Source organism: Pelmatolapia mariae, linkage group LG1 (assembly GCF_036321145.2).
Source record: "Pelmatolapia mariae isolate MD_Pm_ZW linkage group LG1, Pm_UMD_F_2, whole genome shotgun sequence".
Taxonomy (NCBI): Eukaryota; Metazoa; Chordata; class Actinopteri; order Cichliformes; family Cichlidae; genus Pelmatolapia; species Pelmatolapia mariae.
In genome coordinates this window covers 27,915,017-27,939,476 of record NC_086227.1, presented here as the reverse complement: position 1 = coordinate 27,939,476, position 24,460 = coordinate 27,915,017, and the positions used below count along the sequence as shown (strand labels likewise).

The window sequence follows — 24,460 nt, the reverse complement described above, 5'->3', positions numbered from 1 at the left end:
AAAACGGAAGTTGTGTGACGTAACAGTGATCACAGTTCCTGGTTTTTTGCCTCCTTTATCGTTCAGTTGGACGGACGTGTTTTTTTTCCTCCGGTAAACCGGTCGCCATCTGGTAAGTTTTCTCATACTAAATAATTACAATTCACAAAGAAATCTTGAAAGAGTAGTTGGTTTTAATTGCGAAAACCAGCAATTGTTTCAGCTTTTGTTTTAATTTAACAACTGAAGTCACAGCTTCCGAAAATGGGCTGAGTTAGCTCCGACAGCTAGCTGTCAGTGGAAAAAAACACAGACCCGCGGCTATCATCGAGCCCGTGAACGTTAGCTGGAGAGCTAGCTGTATTAGCATGTGATAGAGCTAACACTCCGATTTACTAAAGCAGTTCAGTTCTAATCAACGCCGACGCCCCGGCACAGCAGCAGTACATGTGTTGAACTGCACCCAGCTGCGAGCTGTGTTCAGACTGGTCATGTAAAGCGTCTTTGCCGCAGCGGGGCGAAGTTACATAACGCTCATTTGTTTGTAAATACCGATTAGGTTCCAGTAATCCAAGATCACCGGCAGAGTTGGTAATCCTTAAAGGATGTCAGATGTGGTTAAAATCATCATTAAACACGTCTGCGCTCATTTTACGACTCTTGATAATAGGATTCAGTTGCACTGAGTGTCAGCGGTGCATAGCGTCAGCTGCAGAGTCAGTGTTACAGACTGGGAAATGCACTCCGTCAGCGAGCACTTCGCTTTTGGCAGATCATTTGATCCTCCTGTCACCTCTTGTTTGACAGCCAGAAGGCTTTCTACTGTGTCTTTCTGAGGCATCGACCAAAAAAACGATTGACATTTCGAAATATGTGGTAACACTGTCTGATTATATCACCCTGTTTTGGTTTTTGTTTTTTTTATCGTTTTGTTCGACTTGTTTACTCGTTTCAGTGTATTTTTTTTATTGTTTCTAATGTTTTTATGTTTGGTATTAATTATTTTGAGTATTAGTTTAGTCTTTTGTGGCTGATATTTGGACAGGAGTTGCAATACAAACACAACACTCTGTAAAGGGAGTTGGCTCACATTGAGAGAGTCATCCAAAACACAACGCCTCCCCACCCTAGTTGTGTTGACACACTTGACTAAATTTGACAAAGACTGATGATGATTTTAAGATTATTTTAGGTAATGTAAACTTAAATATACACCCAATTTTAATTAACTATAATAACTTTGTGGATCATATATGTTTAACTGCATTTTTCTTTGATCCTTGTAAACAAATTAGTAGATTAGTGATAATCCCAAAAGTTTTTTTACAGCATTTATCCCTTTTAACTACTATTTTTTTTCCTAAGATATTTGTCAGTATAGCAACATTCACCATACTGTTATCTTGAAATAAAAATTGTCATCCAACACCAAATTGATGGCCACAGTGTGCTTCCAAAATCAAATTTATTTCCTTCATTATAGAATTAAGTATATTTCGAACAAGTACAGTACAGTGAAGGCAGTTTTATTTTTATTTTTTATTTATTTTCCCAAATGGTGCTCCACATTTTCTGTGCTGCTGCCCTATTATTGAAATAAGCCTCTAGACGATTTCAAGTCCACAGAGATGTTAATTAAAATGGAAAGCTTATCAAGGTGTCGGAGCTAATAACAGCCTTCTGAAAACTGAAACACCGGCTGTTCGTTTAACCTCACAGCCCAAGGTTAGATTCAGGTAGTAAGTTATTTACCACCAGAGATTAACCACAAAAGGGAAAGTGACAGTGATCCCCTGGACAGCTTGTTGAAATAGAGGCCACACTCTGGCCCCATTTCTTTTTCTTAAGACTTGTTACAAGAGAAGTTACATTTGAATATGGTGAACTTATTTGGTTAACTTTCTGTTTTTAACCTTCTGACGTACATGTTTCACCATGTCTCGTATGTAGTATGTGTGTCTGACAGTAGTTTACTCGTATGATTAAAAATAACCTTAGATTACTTCATCAACTGCGAGATGGTATCATACAAAAAGTGGCAAGCTTCCAAGAAAGGAATTTTTAAATATTATTTTCAATCAAAAGTCACTTCCCGTAAAAGTAAGGCCAGGGAACTACTAGCTATGGGGAACATGAGCAGCCGAAACCTGCTGATACACATCAAAATATATCAGCAATTGATTGACATGTTTTTTATTTTCCTTTGTTAACGTGTCAGCAGGTGTGTGGTGCTCTGAAGTGGGACAAGACTTTTCGTGCCAACGGTTTACCCCCAAGAAGCCACTGGCCTGTGTCTGTCATCAGTTTCCGGCGTGTGTTTGTGGCTCTGGTAACACGGAACAGGAAGACGGGCGTAGAGACGTCTGAGCAGAGAGAGGAAACTGCTGCGGCTTCTTCGTTGGCCTCAGAATGACTGAGTTCTGGGTTTGTTTCAGTTGCTGCATTGCAGAGCAGCCACAGCCTGTGAGTATGAAATTTGCAAGAAGAACTGATTTATTTAATTTAAGCTGCCTTGTTTTTAAAAGTTTTTAATTTGAATATAGATTAACAAAGTAGCATTCATCCAGTTAAACACATCCTGGCAAAAAACACTTTAAATATATTTGCTAAAGGTTATCTGTTGGCAGACAGACAGTCTGACAGTCTGGTTATAATAAGGAACTGTGTGATGTCACAATAATAACCCCTGTCCTGCCGCAGCAAGACTAAGTTGTTGAGTCCTTTGGAATGATCGTGAGTAATGTATCGATTACTCACCATATATGGTTTACTGCTCATCTAATTCAGAGTTGATGACAAAAACATGCAGACTATAGACCTTTGTACATTTCCTGTTTGTATTAAATTCCCCAAGTAATTGTACTCATGGAAGGCTTTAAAATTTAAATTAACTTCTGAGTTTAGAATTTACTTTAGAAACAAAAACTTCGATCAGAAGTTTCTTGTAGCTGCTCATAAGATGGGCACAGTGATTGGGAGGGAATTTGGATCATTCCTCACTGAAAAACTATTTGTTATTATATCTGGGATATCTTGACTTAACGTTGAAGCTATCTAGCTCATGCCACAGTATCTAAATTGGTTTTAGACCCAGACTACAAAACCTAGTTTTCTTCATTTAAAAAAACAAACCAAGAAAAACCCCTCTTGTTTATTTACTTGTGTGCTGTCATATGATCTGCCATGACCTTTTGGTCAAGGACTGCTGCCCAGATATCGTTCTGTAATGTTTTGTAATGCAGTTATGAATTTATTGCTGCCTTTGTGAATGCGAGGTGTCGCGGACCTGAGCTATAAAAGCAGCTCAAGATAAGCAGGATTTATAGCCTCGCAAATGTGTCCGTCTGCATACAGTTTTCAGTCAGAGAGGGGAGACCGGTTTTCACCCACGCGAGAAGCACTGCTGTGCAGTCCTCCAAGATCCTGACTGCGTCTCGCTGGAATTGGATGACGTATGCAACTGCCAAATGTTGATTGGTTGATAAGTGGGCCAGAAAAGAGCAGGGAGCAGTAGCAGAGTTCAACGGGAATAGGAGAACTGCGTAAAAACTTCAAAGATCAAAAAATAATATATGAAAAGCACAGACAGTGACTGCAGTGACAGTTTTCATTGTTTTTAATACTCGGTTTCACTTCAGCTTTTGTGTTCTTCTTCGTGTTTGGCTCATAGACCAAAAACAACATGAGCCACAGTTGTTCACAGACTGTTTGTAGCACAGAGTCGGGCCCTGGAGCAGAGTGGACAGCTAACACGCTCACTCTGCTCGACCATAAATCCCACTGTACTTTCTTCACCATGTTTTTATGGATGGTGTTTTGTGTCGGTTTGCCAGTACTCTTTTGTTTCCCTCTAAACATAACAAACCTGCCAAAATGTGGAGTGCTTTCTTTTTGTTTGTCCACATTTGTCTTATTTGCCCACAGAATAGTTTGAGAATCTTTACAGTGAAGCATTCACATAGGTTTAGTTTTTCCAGCCTGGACTGGGTGTGATTAATCAGTGTCCATTATAGAAATTCAAAACTTTTCCCTGTTGTAGGTTTAGTAACACTGGATTGACAAAACAGATTCAGTAAAACTTCATTACTTTGGTAGTGAACTATCTGGTAACAGATAAGATAACACAAATGATCAGTTTTTACCTTTGTCTCAGTGCAGATCCACTATATTTCACACAAAGGTTTAAAAAGTAAACTGACAAGGGTTTAGTTTCTGATTCACACATGCTCTTCTCAGTTCCCAGCGATAGTAATATTTGCTTTAATGTGTGTAGTATGGAAAGTCTACGTGTGATATTAATATTTAAATAAAGATTTTTGCTACTTTTCAGAAACGGCGGCGAAGGATCGATCGCTCCATGATTGGGGAGCCGACAAACTTTGTTCATACCACACATGTAGGCTCAGGGGACATGGGCCTGGGTTTGGCATCAGTAAGTTGTTTTTGTTTGCTTGTTTTCACTGAATTTTCAAACGTGTTTTCAACCAGCTAACATTTATATATTTCTATAGGTCGACCTAGTTCAGGCCCAGATGAAATCTAAAGGAGGATACGCGCACACAAGTTCTGAAGGTTCGCAGTTGTAACGAGGTGAGAGATGTCCTGATATCCCTTAGTGAAACTGACATTAACCACAGATTTTTTCACTACCCCAAAGCCACACAAGCACAGCTTCATCTTGTTTTCATGCAGCCAGAGCCGACTTATAAAAGGTCAAGTTTGTTTTTGAGTGAATTTTCGTTTTTTTTCCTTAGCAAAAGCAGTATTTGTCTTGTTCCTCTGTCTTCCACACCATGTTCAGCTCATCCAGTTCTTTTAAATAATAGATTAGAAATATCAATATCATATAGGATGTGTGAAATTCTAGACTTGGGGCTCAAGCCATAAGTCAGTGATGGAAACAGTCACGAGAACTTTGACACTATCTTGTAAACCTCAAAAGTTACCGTGTTGACTCCACCCATGCACTGTCAAAAACAAATGATGGCAAATCAAGCCTGCACACAACAGCAGGCTTGCCTTATGTGGCTTTGAGAGGAAATGGGAGAAATGCAATGAAGCACATATTTACACTGTACTGTGCATGGTATTGTTTTGCTGATTACCTCTCAAACCGTCTTTGTGAGCGTGACTCAGCTGTCAGTGTAATGACAGTGTAATCATGCCAAGGTCAATTTAAAAAAAAAAAAAAAAAAAAAAAAAAAAAAAAAAAAAATCTTTATTATATAAAAATTACATATAATTTTATTTCTCTTGACTTTACTGAATTATACTGTTTTGTTTTGTTTGTTTGTTTTATTAGCCCTACTTTAGCAAAATTATAGCTCTCTACTGTCCTAAGACACCAAGAAACTGTTACATCTGCAGGGTTGCTTTTTTGTGTTTTTTTTTTTTTTTTTTTTTGGTGGGGGTTGTAAGCACTCCCACACAGTATTGTCATAGGTGCTAAGACAGATCGAACCCAAAGATATCAAATACTTTCTGGGAAAAACACAGATGATTGTAAATTTGACCAAACAAACTAAGATTTTAAATTTGGGACTGACAAATGCACACAGACACAAAAGTACACCTCCAATCAGAAGCAACTCGAATCCTAACATTTGTTCCACCTTTTCCTCCAACAGCTCTTCAGTCTTGTGGAAACTACTGTTGTTCATATAAGGAAGAATTTTCAAAAAGCAGTTCTGTCCATAAAGGACACAGGACCAAAAGATGAAACTACTGCTTTACCTTGATGTTGTATATATTTTTATTTTTCCATTCCCTTTTTTGTTTTTTGTTTTTTTGTTTTTAATGAAAGCACTGCTATCCATTTGCTGCCATACTGTTGCACTGTAAAGAGAAACTGTTTAAGAGTAGGGAAGAGGGTTTAGAAAGCTCATAATATCAGACAGACGTATGCTTGTGTGTATGCATGAGGAAAATTTATTTCAAAGATTCTTGCTGTTGAAGCTAATTTGGATGCCTGTATTTATTATCTTGATTTGACAACGGACCTCATGGTGGCTGGGCCACGCTGGAAAATTGGAACATTAAGTTTCCTTCTTTATCCTCAGAGGTTTATCAAAGGACAGGTAGTGGTAGCAAGGCAAAAAAAAAAAAAAGCAACATGTTCATAGTTTTATTCTGAGAAATACTCATTATACTGAGTTGCTTTCAGGGTTGAAGATTGCTGTTTTTGTAATAAACTTGAAATGAGTAGAGTACACTGGACCATACATTGTACACTCACACTTGCTTAGGAGTTCAGCATTGATTTCAACTGTTTTTTTTGTTTGTTTGTTTTTTTTTTATACTCATTTAGATTGAACCATATAGGATTTTAATAAACTATTAACTTCCTAATCTGCCTTCCTGAAGTCATGTTATTTGTTTTGCGATTTGGAAGCTTAAAGCTGAAGTAGGCACAAATCTGGAAAAGGCAACGTTTTAAATGATCCCCTTTCTCCTCTTTGCTAGATGCTTGAACAAATAGGCTTGACCAAAGTTTGCCACGTGACTGCTTCTTATGTAGCTTCACTTAATGATACCTTTGCTTGTTGGTGCATTTTTCTGTCATCAGTCCACCATCTGAAGGCACATTTGTAGGTCAGCCAATTGAAAAGACTTGATTGTCTTCCACTGTGGGCGAAATTTTTCGATTGATAGAAGACCTTAGAGGCGGTGCAGAAGGCTAGTTTCTTGCAGAGCACATTAAAGTACAATATGCTGAATAGTTACTGTGGAGCCTTTGCCTACGTATGCCAAAAATGGTGTCTCCCCCAGCTTTAATGCTTTGTTTGAGCTTTTATTTATTTTTGCAATTTCATGTTTTTAAATGCTATGTTTTTTTGTTTTGGTTTTTTGTTTGTTCATTTGTTTTTGTTTTTTGTTTTTTTTTCAAGGTTTGTGTACCAACAGTAGACTTTAGACCTTAACTTGGAAGTAATCAGAATGTCGCAAACACTGCAGCAAAAGTGGGTTTTGTTACAGTCGGCAGTATTCTCATATCTAGTTCACCTACCTATCATCGTGGGGGTTTTTTTGTTTTGTTTGTTTTTTGTTTGGGTTTTTTTTTTTGTTTTTGTTTTTTAAGATGAAGAGAATTAATTTTGCCACAGATGATGCTGTCCTTTTTCTTAAACTGACCTGCCATGACTGTTACAGCTGATAAATGCAGCTTTATGACTTCCAGCCACATGTGACCCACCTTTGTAGCAGTGTTTGAGCTTATGTTGCTTCTATTTTGAATTATTGCTACATATAACCTTATTTTGTTAAAAAAATTACTAAAAGTATTAACACACCACCTGACCATCTTGGACATTACTTTATTCACAGTTTGCCAGTGTTTTTAACCTTCAAGCACATAATTTTCCTATTTGGGGAAAAATAAATAAAAACAGATCTTATTGCCTGGTTATTCTAGTTGCCAGTTATGTCAGTGATCAGACTAGAATGTCTTTTTGATTTTTTTTTCCCTTGGAATTGTTATGTGTTGTCCAAATTTCTGAATTAGGGTCCATCTTAAGAAAAAAAATCTAAGCAGAAAGATCAAAAGTGCTGAGCAAACCAGCAGGCCTGGACCTAATAAATGTCATTGTTTGTCCTCTTTGTACATCATATTGACTATTTCAGCGACAAAATGTGTTGAATGTATTAAGTCGAGCATGTAGATTGGTGTTAAATGAGTGCTATTGTCAAAATTTCTATGGTACAAAGAAAACGTCTCATTTGATGTTGGTACTTCAAATCATAGAATACATTTAATTGATGTTGTCAAATTTCTTATATCAGCCTTAAGACTTCTTGCAAGTACTTTGCCCATAACCCCGGAGAGATTTAAGATTCATCAGGTTGAAACATTGTAACAAACATCTGTGTTTCTGTAGTTATTCCTATGTGCAGTTGGATCCACATACATGTACACGTTTTTGTTTTGTGTTTTTTGTTTGGTTTTTTTCCAGCTCTGGGATAAATGCTGTAGAATGTGCAGTCATACTTGGATTGCAGTACATTATGTGACCAGCAGGCTGTGCCAGTGGACTGTTTGAATGTGACTTAACAGTTTTGTGTTTGGATTCCTGTCACAGGGCTTATTTTATGATGACACTGTTATTACATGATGTATAAAACTGATGGATCCACGCTTTCTCAGATTCATATATTTCTGTATAATATTACAGGAAAGGTGTAGTTGGCAAAATCCCCCCCGCCCACCCTCAGAATCTGCCTAATGTGTAGTTCTCACTTTAGAGGGAAAATCATCTTTCCTTTATTGCATTTTCAGAATAAGCCAATAAATGTTATATGTTGATGTTTCACCAAATGTGTATTCAATCTTTTCATTTTTAAGAGGAAAGCAGTGAAAGCATCAGTGTAACAAAGACGATACATTTTTAATACAATACGAAATTTTACTGTAAAATTCTACTAGATTTATATAAAGTAAGAGTGCTCACCCCAGAATGAAATACTGCCCGTGGAGCATACTTGGATATACTTTTAGATTGTTAATACATTTGAGTGTTGAATGCCGCAAAGAGGAACCTTATTAACATAAGTTGGGCGATTAGTGGCTGACATTCCCTGATGCTTGCATGAGCTAAAAGTCAGAGGTCATGACTATGACTAAGCATGTACTGATACATAGCAACTAATTTTGAGCACTCAAAGTCTCATTCACGCAATTACGCACACATTTATGTAGCACTTTTATCTATTTCTTATCGCTTTGTTTAACATTGACATATGTTGGCCAAAGATATTTCACCGTTTAGACAAAATGAGCCAGCGATTGCTCTATTAAATGTTCTAAGTGTTAAACTACCCAAATTTTAAAATATTTATACATAAATATTTAAAACAATTATCAACTTTTATATGTGATGCAGTGGTTAGCACTCATACCTCACAGCTAAAGATTCTCAGTCTAAACCTGATGGCTGGCTGAGGCCTGCCTGTAGGGACTTTGCATGTTCTCTTTCCACCTGCATGCACCTTACACCAGCAGTCCCAAGGCATGCTTGTTGGGTTAAATGGTAATTGGTTAATTGAATGTGAGAGGTGATGATTCTGTCTCCATGTGTAATCTGTCCAAAGTGGATGACACATTTGGTTCCATGATAACTAGGATAGACTCCATCCCTCTGTGATCCCGAAATGGGAAAAGGGAATCGACAAGATTAGAAATAAGCACATCAGAGGGAGACCTTGGTTTGGAGCTAAAGTTAGAAAGTCAAGGTTTATATTAGATACAACAGGCAAAGAAGCAAACAAGTATGTGCAAAAAGGAATCAAAGAGAAGATCCAGAGAAACAGCACAGGTCGACATGCAGAGGTTTGATGTGGCAGAAGAGGATGTAAGGGATAGACTGTGAAGAAGGTAGATGATCTGCTGTGGCAGCCCATAAATAACTATACAATGTCTCTAATAGTAATCCTTGATAGCAGATTCACTTTATCAATGTCTGGTATTTTTATTGCACTCTTGTGAAGTGTTATTTGCACTCTGCTTGTTCTGCTGTGATAGACCCGAATGTCTTCTGTTAAAAAGACGTGTAAATTAAAAACACTAATGTATTTGTTAAAAGCATATGTTTGAAGTTTTTAGGTTTTAGCCAGTTATAGCAGTTAGATAACTCTGTTTTCAGAAATTTTAGTTTTTATGTTGAATTAATGCATAGTAGCTCCCGTTTTCTTACAAATGGAATATTGGCTTTAATAATTCCCACATGTAAAACTGTGCTCAAGATTAAAGATTTAAAGCCTTAATCAAGATTTAAAGCTACAACTTTAAAAGCTGTGCTCAAGATTACAACTTAAAGAGATAAGATCAGAAGATTCAAGCTGTATTCATTGGTTACATGGTTTCATATCTCCTAACACAACAAGGAATGGGGTGAAGCAGATGTTTAAAAAAAAATAGAAATGTAACATCTGCTCCTTGTTATTCATCACAGGATTGGGTTTTGGATGCTTGTCAATCATAATGAGTTATCATACTCCACACATATTTCAGGATGTAAACAACGTGCAATAAATGTGGAAAAAAAAAACTAAATCAAAAAGTAGAAACTTGGCAGCTTTTTAATCACACACTAAAATTCAGTATTTTTGCATTCATTTTTATATACACACAGGATGTCAAGAATCCTGACAAGTTCATGCCCTTGTGTAATTTGTGTATTTTGTAAAAGCAGGTTTATTTATATATATAATGTAATATATAAACAAATAATATACACAAAAAACAACATGGGTATTATTCACTAAACACACTGAACAATCTATAGCCTTAAAAAAGATACAAAAAACAAACAAACTTGTATTTCATGTTGGAATTTTTTTTTTTCAAAAGGTAGTAAAATTTATTTACAAATGTAAAAGTCGCACACATATTACAAATGGACAAGGATATAGAATACACCGTATTGTAGATTGGGTCAGCTTTCGGTGAATGAAGGTAAAGTGAGATTTGAACTCCACTCACAAACACAAACCTACAAATTGTTATTCTTTGTTCTGCACTTCATTTACTGGCTAAACATCCAGTCAAGCTCACTGAAACGGGCGAACAGAAACTGATCCTGCACTGCGATGAAATGAGATCTGCGAGCTTGGTGTCATTTCTGTGAGTGTTAGGCACTAAATCTAAACATAAGTAATGTTGACAGAGGTAAAGCTTGGCTTGGAACTGGATCTTCATCCCAGCATGCTCAGCAGAGAGGATGACAGAGCAATGTTTCCTGCCCTCTCGCATTTCTCCTATTTCCTGCAATTAGCTTATCAGAAAGACAATAAGAGGGAAACGGATGAAGGTTAGCAAGAAAGCTTCAAAGAAAATGAACCTTTGATCAGATATCTGGTAAACACAAAGAGAAGGTAGATGGAGTTCTTGGGTGCACAGCTATGGCATCAGTGGTTGCTGATGTGTGGACCAGTCGGAAAGTTCCTTGATGTAGTTTGGACCAAATAGATCACTGCAGTTCTCTGTGTGCAGAGGATATGGGTTATCATCACCAGGACCTGAGAAGCATAAAACAGCACATAAACACACAGTCATGGCAACAATCATGGCTGTTATCACACCTTTAATGCATTTAATTTTGTCACACTTTTACAGATTGTTACATGTACACATAATATATTGAATTTGATCTGTCAGGCTTAACGCTCATCTACCTAATAGAGCTGTGTTTGTTTGTTTGTTATTCTCATAGTCTTTCCCTCAGTGTTACTCACCCCAAAATCCATACTTATACAAAAATATATAGTACAACACACTTCCTGTTCATGTTTACATTTACTCTGTCCGAGTTAAATTAAAACATTTCAGGATGTAATTTAATTTAATCATTAGTTATTATCAATCTCTGGCTCTCTTCCACAGTGCATTTCTCTGTCTTCTCTGTATTATTCTAGGGTCTTTACCTTACAATACAAAGCACCTTAACTGTTGCTGTGATTTGGCGCTATATGAATAAAACTGAATATAATTGGAAATGTTTACATTAACTCCACATACAGTAAAATGCTGTACTGCAGTTTAGTACTGTGAAGTAGAAGGGTTATGTTTTTTCATATTTAAGATTTCATTTAACTAATGACTAATAATACTTTGCAGAAATAAAATAAGCGTCATACAGTGCCAGTGGTTCCAGAGATTGTGTGTTCTCCATCCTCTCTGCTCCCCGGTCTGGTTCCAGAGCTCAGTGTTGTTTAAGTGATCCATCAGCTGCAGGAAACAAAACACTGAAAGTTAGTCAAACAGATATGCAGAGCAGCACATACAGAATCAAAACTGCAGCAAAAAGAAATTCCCAGGAAACTGACCTCGGTTAAGTCAAATATGATGTAGTTCAATTACATAGCAATTATTTTTCGTTTCCTAAGGAAAAACCGCATGTTTTTGCCAGAAAACCAAGACTGTTGGTTTGCGTTTGATTAGTTAGCATATTTAAGATATGGTACCTTAAAGACGGCCTCACTCTGTTCCTGGTCCACTGGTTTGGCGTCCCACATCCCTGCATACCAACAAGAACCATCATCAATCTTTTCAAAGTGTCTCTTACATCCAAAACACCAACAGAGCACTTTAAAGACAAAGCATCTCACCCTGTCTTTGAATGCTGGTAAATGTGTTCTCTGCAACAGCTTCCACCTTCTGTGGTATGTCTGTAATGGGCCTTGTTGTTGTGGGTTGCCAAATTTGTGTGTTGTGCATGCCATTAGATGTGCATTCACCTAAACTGGTCTGTCTTTCTCTGGGTCGGTCGAATAACCGCAGCCCTGAGAGGAGAGAGAGTAGGACTGAAACATGAGGCCAGTGTTTGCAGGTAAAGTTGGAAAATACACTTTAAGTCTGTTTCTTACCTCTTCTGCGTTTCTGTGTTTGTGAGCTGGGCAGCATCCTGTAGACTCTGTAGGCATTACTGCCTCTCTTTTTGCTGTGCTCTCGCAGCTCACAGATGTCAGGCAGAGAATTCAAGGCACAGCGGAAATTTGCTTTCCATGTCTTTGGATCTGGCTTATCTTTGCCTGGATGGTACCGTCCTAAAGAAGCATATACAGAAAGGTTAATGATAAAGTCAGAAAAAGACTGTGGTCAGGTGTGCGTAGCTAGGGAAGTCTGCGGTGTGCATAGTTTTAACCACAGACTTTATTTAAAAGCTGCACACAGCAAAAGCACGTCTCCTAAACCTGCAATATTTCTAATGGCCAACAGGGGGCAACTCATCCGGTTGCAAGTAGCCAAATCGAAAAGAAGTCAATAAGCAACTGATCCTACTCATTTCACGAGTGACTTCAGTAAACATCCTTCTAACTAGGCTATGGATGGCCTCAGTTATAAGTGTCACAGCTTCTTTGTTACAGCATAATATTTGTTTTGAAAATCATGGTCCCAGTTAGAGTGACAACAAAACAGAATACGCTTTAGGGTACAGCTTCCTTGTGATTTACTAGAGATAATCATACTCATGGGTGTGCATAATTATAGAGGCTGAAAAATAGTCCAGAAAACAATGGAAGGCAGCTGCAGCCAAACTCTTTATACTGTTAAATAAGGTTAAAGGTGTGGCTGCACCTATTAACATACTTAACAGTAATATCACAATTTGGAGTGTGTGAAGTCCTTAAAATATAGTCAGATGTGTCTTATAATTAGGGAAACTCAATTTATTAAATTTTGTAAATCAACAGGAAGTACAAGGAAAATGATACAGAAATTGTAGTACATGTAGCAGTTTCTTGGTTTCTGATTGAACACAAAAGAACATGGAAATAACACACTGACTGCAATAAAGAAAAAAAATGCTGCCAATTTTGTATAAAACAGTGGATGTAAACTATAAGGCCCTGCAATAACCGATATAGGTAATTGCTCCATTATGCTCAAACATTTTTTTTTTATTGTGTGGAACTGTGGGGATCAACCTTTAAATATACCTTTAGATACTAATTATTAACAAGCCAAGTTACTATGGTCCCACCAATCCACTGTTTCTAAAATCTCACAGCATGGGCTTTCACGATTTGGTTCTTTAAAAAGTTGCGTATTAGGTTCAAAACAAAATCAAAGTCCATCTCAGACTGTGTACAATTATTTTTTAGTCTAAGATTTGAGAGGTATTTATATTTTCACTGTACAAAAAGCTAGAAATTAGATAATAAAAATTATATTTTTCTTGTTGGGGTAAAAATGTGAACTAATCCTGACATAAATGTGAACTAATCCTGCAATTCATTTTTGGGTTTCAAAAGAATGATTTACGAAGATATTTTTTAGTGTTATGAGTGAATTATTTTGTATTTGTTTTCTTTTCCTTTTCTAGGGTAGGTTAGCTATACTGAAACAAATGTAAGCCAACCATATAAAAGCATTGCTTCTGCCTGAACCTGTTCAGTACATAGATAGACTTTATGTGTACTGTAACAATCTCTATTTATGTGATTGCTGAATAAAGTACTTTTTGTATAGTAAAAATGGGGAAGAAAAACACAGCTGCGGCCAGCAAAACAAGGTTTTTAAAGGGAAATTCTAATGTAGTTTGACCAATGTACCTATGTCACTATGCCCTTTTTGGTTTCCTCTCATTAAAGTGAATAAAGGGAACAAGAAGTAATACAAAGCACATATCAACGTAAGCACTGCAAAATTCCTGAAGCCTTAAAGTAGTACCAAGGAAAGGACCACATGGTAATCTTCAGAGACTAGTTAGTGGTTGACTGATTAGTTTGAAAATCATAGCCTTTGGTTTCAACTCTTTGTAATGACACTAGCCCAACTGTCAATAAAAAACAACAAGTAATCAAATCAGAACTAGTGTATGCATAATGTTTGACTTGTTCCCTAGTTCTGCTTTGCCAAATTGTGTTATTACACACATTTAACACATGTTTGTACCACAACATGCCACTAAGGGCGTAAGTCCCCTGTTTGGATTGGAATTTCAATGTATTTTATTTAAGATTACAATTTAATTATATTTACCTACAAATACTTAAAGATAGTCTTAGAAAAAGAAGATTTTTACATCTTTATTTTTGCTACATTTTTATTTAATATTCATTGTGCTGATGTGCATGGATGGTCTGTTTTTCAAATGTTTCTTTATTTTACCAATAGAAATGTGAAAAGGACTGTTATCCCTTACAAGCATTTAAATCTCCTTTTTTGTAAAATAACTTTAAGTTAGGCAAGATAGGCAAGACACTCCCAAAAAGCTTAGTGTTCTTACAGTGTAAGATGGGGGGAAATACATTTTTTCCTCTCTAAATCACTAACAACTTACAAAATAATTAAGATACTTATGCAGTACTTAAATGTACTCACAGTAAAATTGTTTCTTTGTTTGTAAAACCTTGATCTGTTACCTCTGTATTCTAGTGTACCCATGTTTAAGCATTCGAAATTCCATTTAATTACAAAAGAACTAAACCCTTAATCGTGGGCCATATCATAAAGTGTTACCAACATTCTCCATCACCTGGTGCCAGACCGGGCTTAATGGTGAATCGTTAACATCATTCATCATTAACCCTGCTGGCTGTCAGGTGACTTCATCCAGTCTATGGTCGCCTTTCTCAAATTTAGCACAACAGTTTAACTTGGCTCTCAGCCAGCCTTCTGAAAAGAACTGTTAAAGTAATAAAATCACCGGAGCTTTAAGATCCACTATGGATCACTTACAGCAGACAAGGGCTAACAGGAATTAAAGGGGCACAGGCAGCAGCCACTGAAACCTCCCATTCATCAAGGTTTCCACAAGTCTCATGTCAAAGACCTTTTTTTATTTAAGACATTAACTCCAGGTAGCTTTTTATGGTTTGTGTTCAAATCAATTTAGTATTTATTTCACACTGTGTTTTTACACAGACAGTTCATGAATATGTTTTGTCTCTTTTTTAGAGCTTGTTTTTTTTTTAAGCCTTAATGTTGTACTTTGACAGCAATTCGATCGCTTTGAGCATTCACAGCAAGTGAACTGGAGCTTTCCCATGATGCAGATGCAGTCATAAATCACAACTTTCCCAAGACGGGAAACATGTTTAACACATGCGCACATGCACTTGTGCTTCTATGTGCATTGACCAAAACAATAATGTGGGGATAGAAGACTATGAAAAATATATGTTTTATATTCTGTGAATTGTGAAAACTGTGTGATCCACTAAAAGGAGTGAGGAAAATTACTCAGTGTTATGTATTAAATTACTAGAAGAAGGTTATCAGATTACTCATGAGAAGATGTCAGTTAAATGATCTGGGGAGACAACATGTATTAGAATGCTTCAGTTTGGAACTGGAGAGTGACAGAAGGGACTTACATGAACTGAATTGACATCCCTAAAGTCATTGCAACAGCTTGTAGTGCCAACTATTTACTCTTAAAGAGACCATGTCTATGTTTGATCGGATAAGGCTTGTTTTATTTGAAGTTGCCGTAAAGCTCTCATCACTTAGCTGGAAAGTAAACAGGAATGTGGTAGATCTAGAAAGACTGAGCAACACAACCGTGGAGCTCTTCACTGGAAACACTTCTAGAACAGAAGAAACCGGTCTATAGGCAAATCTCATCAGGGTCGTTAAAACAATGATTGCAATGCAAAATGTTCATATTCCGTTTGGCAAAAACCCCAACAACAACAGGGAAAACATATTTGTATGTACCTTTAAGTAGCATTTAGAAACTTTGTATCTGTTCTCTAAAGTATGTAACCCTAAAAAAATACATTCCATGTTGAACATTCCCATGACTTTATTGTTTTTGTTTTTGCGAATAAAGTAATCAATCCTGATCTTTTTGTTAGATGTATATTTTTAGGGGAGCATATCAGCTCGCTAACCAATCCCTGACCAGACTTGTACCAGGGAAGTTATGAAGACAGGGCTCACCTCTTAAACTATCAATATACCAGGACACAATAGACCCCTACCAAGATAATCTTTCATGACATATGTATGATCATTTTTATTACTATTTACTGTAAAAACAAATAGATATCTTTATAGTTCAACGCTGATATGAATAAAGTGGTGAGATTCTGCCCCAGGGATTGATTTTGGTAGTTATTTGTGGGATGTTCCTGTGGTTTCTGTTTGTAGTTCTTGTTGCTCTGTATCGAAACACGAGCGTGCAGTGAAAAAATGTAGCATAAGAACTTTGTTCTGATCAGTAAGAGCGATCAGCACAACAGATGGATAATAAAACAGTCTGAATTGAGCCGAGAAACAATCAGATGAAACAAATCACGTAGTGTCAGTGTTTTGCTATTACCTGTATGCATGGCCCAGCTCCTGAAAAGGGTAGCATCTCGCTCAATACTCCAACCATGGCGAGCGGCATGTTTCCATGGGATCTGGAAGATTCGTGCTGACTGTTGAATGAAAAAGAAAATAAACTGTGATTTGTTGTATTATTCCCAGGATTATTTAAGAATAAATGCCTTATTATGTTTACCTACTGTGATTTTAACTATAGGAAACTTTTTAAACCCCAGTTGTATTTGTATATGTGTGTAGGTGTATGTAGATATGGTGGTAAGAAGAAGGTGATCTACCTGGTCCAGCCAGCTGACTCCTGGATACCTCCCAGACTGAATCTGTTCCTCCAGCCACGGCCTCAGCCTGAGCCGGCCTTGTTGTTGCATGCTCCAGTCTGTGCTTCAGGTGAGTGGAAAAGGTGGTCAGTACAAAAGCAGGAGTTTCAGCAATAACAGAAAATTTCTGAGGAGCTCAGATTAAATCAGAGGTTATGCTGGGACACCCTTCCTACCTGGCTGGTTCTTCCAATCAAAAGACTCACAGTTAACACGATCCCGCTCCTCCTCCAATAGTCTACCACAGAGGCTCTTCCTGTTACAGAAAATATTGTATACTGCATGTTGTTTGCTTCGAGTGGAGTTGAATTGGAATAGTGCGGTTATAGGTGGGAGGGGAGTTGTAAAGCTGCTTGTACAGGTTTTTTAATCCTTTTCCAATAGTTGAATATAGACAGAAAAGCTGGTTTACTAACCAGTTGTTTAAAGTTAATTTAAAATAACTTTTATAAACATGGGGGAAAAGGAAAATATATATTATGTTTGCATGATATGTGAATTTTTGTATATGTCAGCTGCTGCAGAAAGTCAGTGTCAGTATATTTTTTATTTTGGCTTTATTAAGTCACAGCACAGTTGCTATATAGAATCTATTCATGTTAAGACCACAAGGTGGAGGCACAAGCAATGGTGTACTAATGGTGACGTTCCTTTACATGTTGCAACAGGGCCTCGACTTTTTAGTGTACATGTTCAGTACAGTTCAGTTAAGCATGAACATTTCTTTTAAACCTATGCGCCCACCACTAATACTGAGCACAGCCACACACATATACATACACACAGAAGCAGCAGAATACAGAACACACACATATGCACTATGTAGCATAGAATATAGCGACTATGACTCACCATAAATGCTTGATGTCTTTATTTTAAGTAGCACATAAACACTAGTTTACATTAGTCCACTGTCATGTTTAAGTACACATATTTACTACATGGGGATCCAAAATACAAATATGTATCCAACTTAAGGTATATACTTTTCAATTGTATTTTGCATTATGGTCAATTCAATTATGTATAAGATATAATCTCAAAAATGCATTACCAAATTTCATTGGTGTACCAAAGCACCCAGCGGACAAAGCTTGTTGTGGATCATTCAAACCTGTTTGTCTCGTTGAAGGAAACACAACTCAGAAGTATTCACATTTATTTGAACTGTTTTATACAACGTAAAATTATAATATTAACATTCACATCACCCAAATACAGAATAAAGTTGTTTCTTTCAGTTGCATATATTAAAAAGTAACTATGTTTTTATTTTGACAACTACAACATGCTGAAGGCGATGACGTGTGCTTCTGTGGAAACGGATCGACGGTTCCAAAGAAGAGCAATGAGGAAGTAATTTCATAACTCTGAACAGCAGCCCTGAAGGGCAGATAAGTGTTGTGGCTTGTTTTAGTCAGAGAGTGCAGCCATTTCCAATGTAATTCCTACTTAAAAGGTTTAGACTTAATGGGCAAATTGTCTATCTTTTCTATTCTTTTAAACTGAGATTTAAATGAAACCTCTAAAATGGGTCAAGAGGATTACTGAGTTTACATTTTAGACAGATTTGATACAGCTTAGTCATCTCAGCCTTTATGCATTTAAGGAATCTGTTTTCAAAAAGAAACGCAGAATGACATTTAAAAACAAACGGCAACAAAAACCAAACCAAACAAAAAGAAGAAAGAAAATTCACTTTGTTCAATATCAGATGTGGAATGTAGATAAATGATGTGATAGGAGCTGTTTTGCCTATCCATTTGTAGAAAACAAATACTGAAAATATTAAGGCTACAGGCGCATACTGGTTGATATCTGATATCAGTCATTTTATGTGGAAATTTTATGGATGCTTCACATTAAAACCAACTGTGTAATCAAAAACTGCAGAAGGAAAGTATTTACAGTTGAAATGTTCTCAGAATGAATACCTGTGGATGCTCTATATTGAAAAATGTATACATTTATATGTAAAAGCAGGACTTATAGTGTAAAGATCCCATGAAATGCAAAAAGCAGACACTAATTAGCTCTTGAGTTACGATCATTTAAAAACTGTTTCCAAGTTCAAGAATGAAACATAGGTCACACTCACAGTGCTACACAGCTTGATAGCCAGCATCTGTAATTATTGGCACAGAGTGGTCAACAGACATTAAGTGGGGAAAAGGTATTTGGAGCTGCCCGCCCTGGACATTGTGGATGAAACTTGGAAAGACTTCACTTAAGATGCTTTGAGGAGTCTTTTTGAATAATTCCTCCTTACACAAAAGTTTTTCGTACTCACCATTTCCTTGCTCTACAAGCAAAATATCAGGCTGCTTCTCCAGACTTGGAAGTGCCTGGTAGTCATCATCCACTGCAAGAAAGCTGTTTGACCCTTTAGGCACACAGCCATAACAGGGATTTTCATCACAAATTGTGACCTCTTCACCTATCTTTGGTTTACCACTGATGACCTCATCAGAGCTCTCAAACTCTGCCTCAGCTCTGGATGAAAATTCACAAGAATCAGATGCGTTAGTCCCACTAGAGACAGAGGACAAGCTGGTGTCTTCTTCATACGAAAATGTCCCAGAATCTGCTTTGTAGGATTGATATGGCATGTCTGGTTGCCTTAGAAATGAACCAGAATCTTGCTGAGCAGGAACTTGACAAGATGGTAGCAGCTGATGAGGACACATTTCCATGTCGCTCTTACTGGGATGGTAATCAGGGACACAAAGCATTTCAGCCTTCTCCTGTGCCTCCAAGTCGCCCGTCATGGCCTGATGTTCAGAGACGGGAATTAGGAGGGAATAGGTTTTATTTTCAAATATAGATGATCCTGAACTGGTGTCATTAGCTTGGACACTACACGGACTGTAGGGAGCTGAGCATAAATCGCTTTTTTGCATATTCATGAATTGTGTAAGGGGACTGGTGGTCACTGGTGATATGGGGCTAATATTCAGGAAAAGTTTAGAAAGCACATCATGAACAGCTTTAGTGATAGGAGGCTCTTCGTTCATAGTCTCAGGGGGTTCGGCATTCGCATAACTGAGATCGGAGGAGCCCGTGCTGATCCCACTGGTTTGCTGAAGGCTTCCACTGCTTGTGTCTGTCAGTGACATCTTTGACCTGAATAGAGAAACAATTACTGAAACTGCCAGATATAAATCCTCAAGAAAATATCTTATAATGATGATGCATCAATAGAGCCAATACTGACCCCAGTTTACTGTCATCTGGTATAAGGGGCTCAACGCAGATAGTGGAGGTGATGGATGGCTCAGGTTTTAAGACCTAAACAAAAGGGATGAACAGTCTTAAACATTTCAGTTAAAGGAGGAAAATCTTTCAGAACAAGCTTTGGTATGTTTCTGAAAGTGCCTTTTAGGAATCCCTCTTGTTTGTGATGGGCATTGGAATCCAGGAACGTCACAGACAACAAAAACAAACAGTCACTTTAGGCAGGTCATAAATTCAAGCTCAGCTGTAATCCTGGCAGATTGTGTGAGAAGTACTATCCGATATAAGGTGCAGGGCGCCGTCACTAAATGTTATACTCAGTGAACTAATTAAGTTGTTTTAACCTGCCTACCATTGAGCAAACCTCCTCCAGCCCATGTATTCATGTTTGATCTGTGCTCATGAAACACACGAAAGGGTGAGGAAGTCAGCGAAGAGAGCCATACTAAGAATATAAATGACCGCAGATGGAAATAACACTGTTTTTCTGAGTATAACAGTCCCAATCAAACTGCTATTTAAGGACAGAGCATAAATCCAATGAATTGCTACTAATGAAAAAGTAATGAAAAAAAATCATAGACATTTTCCACAATTATTACTAACAAAATACACAAGTGTAACATTTGAATTCAGAAGCTTTTAACTAGTGTGAAATATGTCTCACCTGTTCCTTGCTTGGATAGATATTAAGAAAGCTTGGATTTGGAGGTTTGGTAATTACATCCCACCAGTTTATTTTACACCTAAAAGGAAATGTTAAATAAAAATCAACAAAAAATAAAGAAGTTCTAGTATTTAGGAGAAATGTGCACTGGCAGAAACTGGCACAAAAAACAAACTTTTTATATGCACAACTCACTTGACATAAGAGCCATACATAACAGCGCTTAAGATGACGGCAGCAATACTGAGGCAGATGATGATAACCACGAGCAGGTAGTGTGGGGAGCCAGCTGTGAAGGTACCCGTTTGAAAAAAGTTTAATGCTTTGTCTATTTGTACAGAAAATACACAACTATGAGCAAACACTACTGTATACAGACAAAAGTATGAATCAGCTTTTGTATTTTTTTTGTTATTTCCAAAAGCATAAAGAAAACCTTTGTGACCAACAATTCAAGCAAAAATGAAAACAGGGGAGAGGATGATTATGATAATGAAGAACAGGTTCAATTTGTATTGTGACGTGAATCAGGAAGTTTAACGCAATAACCAAATTATTCAAAGTGTTTGGAGAAAGTACATATTAACACTAATGCAAATAACAAATGTGAGTGCACTCTCTGGAACGTAAATAGAAGGACATGACATCATAGTAATTCTGTTGTTTTGGAGAAAAATTCAAATGAACAAACTGAACCTTCACAGCAAAGTATGCATCGCTTTGCTTTTGAGATATTCAAGGATCTTTTATATTTGAATACAGGACATTGTAGTTCAGCTTTAATGTTACAATCTAAGCTGCTCATCTCCACTTTTCTCTGGAGACGGCGGCTTCCATGAAAGTTAGTTTGAGAGTTAATATTAAAACTCATATTATTTTTCAGCTGAATGTGTAATAGAAATATAATTAGTGTCTCTTAACACAGTTAAGAAATATAGAATTTGATGTCTTACAACTGAATAAAGACAATACTTACCAGTTTTAAATTCCCACTCTTCGCTACTGTCACTGAACTTGCCACTCAGACTTAAGAAGCTTTTCACGCTGACCACATATGCTGAACTGGGATCCAGGTCTTGACCTTTTATTACATAGTAATTTAGTCCATTGACTGTGGCTGGTTTGAAACGTCCAGATGTCTAGTATGGAGGAACAAAAATGAGTTTGACAGTTGCCCATGTTTACATCTCCAGAACAAATAGTTACTGTGGCATTGTTCCTACCTTTTCTGTGTCTCCTTTTTTATAGTAAGTCACCACAGCAGTCATTTCATTGTTTATAAATCCCTCCATTTCTGACGTCCACATGACTTCAAAATTCCCGTCAGATTCATTGACTGATTTGATTGCTGGAGTTTTTGGTTTTACTGTACAGAAACAGAAACAAGAGCATTAAAGTGAATGTTTGTTCGCCCGGTCTTTCTGGCAGATACAGAGTTATGGGCTGTAATTTAAAAGAAGTCAACGTACTGCTCTCTGTGACACTGAAAACTTTTGACTCCGTGACGTTGCCATCTTTCCAGATAGATGCTGTGTGAGTTTCTCCAAGCACGAGTATCAGTGAAAAGGAGCAACAACATTGTCCAGTGCCACACTGTTGTAAAGTGCAATTCTTCTGACTGCGGGAAATAATAATACAAAATGTTTAAAACAAACAATATTTATGACATCTTATGCTGATTAAGCTAATATTACATTTTTATGTACAGCATTTTCACCCAATGCCTCCATCCCACATTTTTATTTGCTCTAGCTTACAAAAGTTAGTGTTTGAGTCTCACAAAATCATGGCTGGAAAATGAAAGCATTCCCCCTGAAATCCCAAGATGATCACTAGATAAAAGAGGAGTTGAAATGGAAGAGTTAGGCTCCATAGTGTGGTGGTTTACACCTTCGCCTAATAAACAAAAAAACGTGCTGTTTTATTCCGGGAGGAGACAACCCCTTATGAATCTCGAGAAAAACAAAACAAAACAAAAGCTCCAATATCAAACATTGCTGCGGAGACCCCATGTCAATAAGGGAGCGGCCAAAGGAAGTGTACAAATACAAACTTCAAAATCCACTAACAAGAAGTACAATATATATGTTCTTCACGTGAATGTTAATATTCATCATTTTATTTACTTTTATTTACTTTACTTCAGCATTATAACATGCTCCACTTTCAGTTTGTTCAGATCATTTCTGTGAGGATCAGTCGCACCCCTAAAACAAGCAGGGACACAACAAACAGCCAACAACAATACCCCCGCATATCAGTCCAAATATGCATCCACTTAATGAGCCTAAGCAAGTACAAACCCGCCGAAAGAACCCGCTGTTACAGTCCCTGCTCCGCACACTAAGTCGACAGTTCAGAGCTATTAACAAAAGCAGGATCCACTCAAAGTGACGCAGCTGGTTTAAATGTCATAGGCGATCAGTTTAATATTAAAATTAGACTAAAAAACAAACAAAAACATCTCAGTCATACCCGTCTACACTCTGGAGAGTCAAACTGTACTCAGTGCAGTTTTGTAGCTCCAGCTGACACAACATCAGCTCATCAAAGTCGTTGGTACAGTCAAGACTGAAGTCAGTTGTCTGATTGTTTCCTGCTCGAAACATAAATTATAAATTGTGGCTCCTTAAGAATTCACATATAGAACAATTAATTCGTTTACTGTGAGCTACATACCAAAGGGAACAGTCACGATGTGCCCTAAAAGAAGGAAGATAACAGAGATCCTGTTGCAGACTCGTCTGGAAAAGAAAAAGGGAAACGGAGATCTTTTCTTTCAACAAACATGACGGATTCAGTAAGAAAGACAACTTCAAGTTATTCAATTTACCTATTTGAATCCATTGTAAGACGACTTAGTGCATTTTTCTGCTATGGAAAATACTCAGCTACGGTCTATATCCTGGGTACGCGAACGCTGCTTACGCCCGAGTCTCACAGTCTTCCTGTTATGGGAGCGATAGAAGGATATATTGCGCCACATTAGGGGAAGTCAGTCCTACTCACATTTCTTTAGAAAGACAGAACCGTGCGCATAAAGCCTACAACAGTAGCCGGGGTGGGGGGGAGTCGACTCAGAACAGCTACTGAAATCCCAGTGTATGTGTAGAGTAAGAAATTGGGTTGAAATTAAAACAAACACCCCCAACAAAAAATAAAAATAACAAATAAAAAAAATGTACATATGAAGATTTAAACCAAACATTTAAAGCAAGCATCGATTTTTTTCCTACCACATCACAGACACCCGTTAACATGTCCCACTGTACTGTGTTGTGTACTGTGTTGTGTGGGTTATACTCATGTCTCATGTCTTTTCTCAGCTGTTGGCACATTGAGAGCATTTATTTTGAAAGGTGAAAGTGACTAATTGCATGTTGGCCTATGCCTCACAGAGGCGTGAATTATCTAACACAGCCGTATTGAATACGCTTAATGAAATCTATTTAATACTTCAACAAAAATATTACCAACTTTGTTGGTAATGACAGC

General features: G+C 37.3%; 3 protein-coding genes across 4 annotated transcripts; 1 reads left to right on the top strand and 2 right to left on the bottom strand.

The window, feature by feature from the left end:
* Nucleotides 1-11: 11 nt before the first annotated feature.
* LOC134630467 (CDC42 small effector protein 2-A-like) lies at nucleotides 12-8,255 on the top strand. Of its 2 annotated transcripts, none has more exons than XM_063477760.1 (5): nucleotides 12-112; nucleotides 2,198-2,442; nucleotides 4,310-4,411; nucleotides 4,491-4,569; nucleotides 5,607-8,255. In XM_063477760.1, exons 2-4 carry the CDS (start codon nucleotides 2,389-2,391, stop codon nucleotides 4,563-4,565), a joined length of 231 nt encoding a protein of 76 aa, XP_063333830.1. In that variant the 5' UTR covers nucleotides 12-112; nucleotides 2,198-2,388; the 3' UTR covers nucleotides 4,566-4,569; nucleotides 5,607-8,255. The 2 variants fall into 2 exon arrangements, with proteins under 2 accessions (XP_063333830.1, XP_063333840.1); XM_063477770.1 differs by having other exon boundaries at nucleotides 46-112; nucleotides 2,201-2,442.
* Nucleotides 8,256-10,355: 2,100 nt separating this feature from the next.
* On the bottom strand, nucleotides 10,356-17,160 carry irf1a (interferon regulatory factor 1a). The gene is made up of 7 exons (XM_063462965.1): nucleotides 17,026-17,160; nucleotides 16,743-16,842; nucleotides 12,337-12,516; nucleotides 12,079-12,252; nucleotides 11,935-11,987; nucleotides 11,608-11,698; nucleotides 10,356-10,989 (listed from the first exon to the last, which is right to left on the bottom strand). The coding sequence occupies exons 1-7, from the start codon at nucleotides 17,113-17,115 to the stop codon at nucleotides 10,871-10,873; spliced, it is 807 nt and encodes a 268-aa protein (XP_063319035.1). The 5' UTR covers nucleotides 17,116-17,160; the 3' UTR covers nucleotides 10,356-10,870.
* Nucleotides 17,161-17,611: 451 nt separating this feature from the next.
* LOC134630433 (uncharacterized) lies at nucleotides 17,612-23,914 on the bottom strand. Its single transcript, XM_063477711.1, has 10 exons — nucleotides 23,799-23,914; nucleotides 23,645-23,709; nucleotides 23,441-23,561; nucleotides 22,435-22,583; nucleotides 22,189-22,331; nucleotides 21,942-22,104; nucleotides 21,161-21,254; nucleotides 20,966-21,044; nucleotides 20,279-20,352; nucleotides 17,612-20,187 (listed from the first exon to the last, which is right to left on the bottom strand). Exons 1-10 carry the CDS (start codon nucleotides 23,810-23,812, stop codon nucleotides 19,167-19,169), a joined length of 1,923 nt encoding a protein of 640 aa, XP_063333781.1. The 5' UTR covers nucleotides 23,813-23,914; the 3' UTR covers nucleotides 17,612-19,166.
* Nucleotides 23,915-24,460: the final 546 nt, after the last annotated feature.

Excerpts from the sequence above, each read along its gene's own strand:
- LOC134630467 (XM_063477760.1), top strand. The coding sequence starts at position 2,389 with ATGACTGAGTTCTGGGTTTGTTTCAGTTGCTGCATTGCAGAGCAGCCA. Across the intron at positions 2,443-4,309 it reads TTGCAGAGCAGCCACAGCCT|AAACGGCGGCGAAGGATCGA; the intron begins GTGAGTATGAAA and ends GCTACTTTTCAG. Across the intron at positions 4,412-4,490 it reads TGGGCCTGGGTTTGGCATCA|GTCGACCTAGTTCAGGCCCA; the intron begins GTAAGTTGTTTT and ends ATATTTCTATAG.
- irf1a (XM_063462965.1), bottom strand. The coding sequence starts at position 17,115 with ATGCAACAACAAGGCCGGCTCAGGCTGAGGCCGTGGCTGGAGGAACAG. Across the intron at positions 11,699-11,934 it reads AGAGTGAGGCCGTCTTTAAG|CTGATGGATCACTTAAACAA; the intron begins GTACCATATCTT and ends TGTTTCCTGCAG. Across the intron at positions 10,990-11,607 it reads TCTCTGGAACCACTGGCACT|GTCCTGGTGATGATAACCCA; the intron begins GTATGACGCTTA and ends TATGCTTCTCAG.
- LOC134630433 (XM_063477711.1), bottom strand. Across the intron at positions 21,045-21,160 it reads ATGTATGGCTCTTATGTCAA|GTGTAAAATAAACTGGTGGG; the intron begins GTGAGTTGTGCA and ends ATTTCCTTTTAG. Across the intron at positions 20,188-20,278 it reads CCAGATGACAGTAAACTGGG|GTCAAAGATGTCACTGACAG; the intron begins GTCAGTATTGGC and ends TTCTCTATTCAG.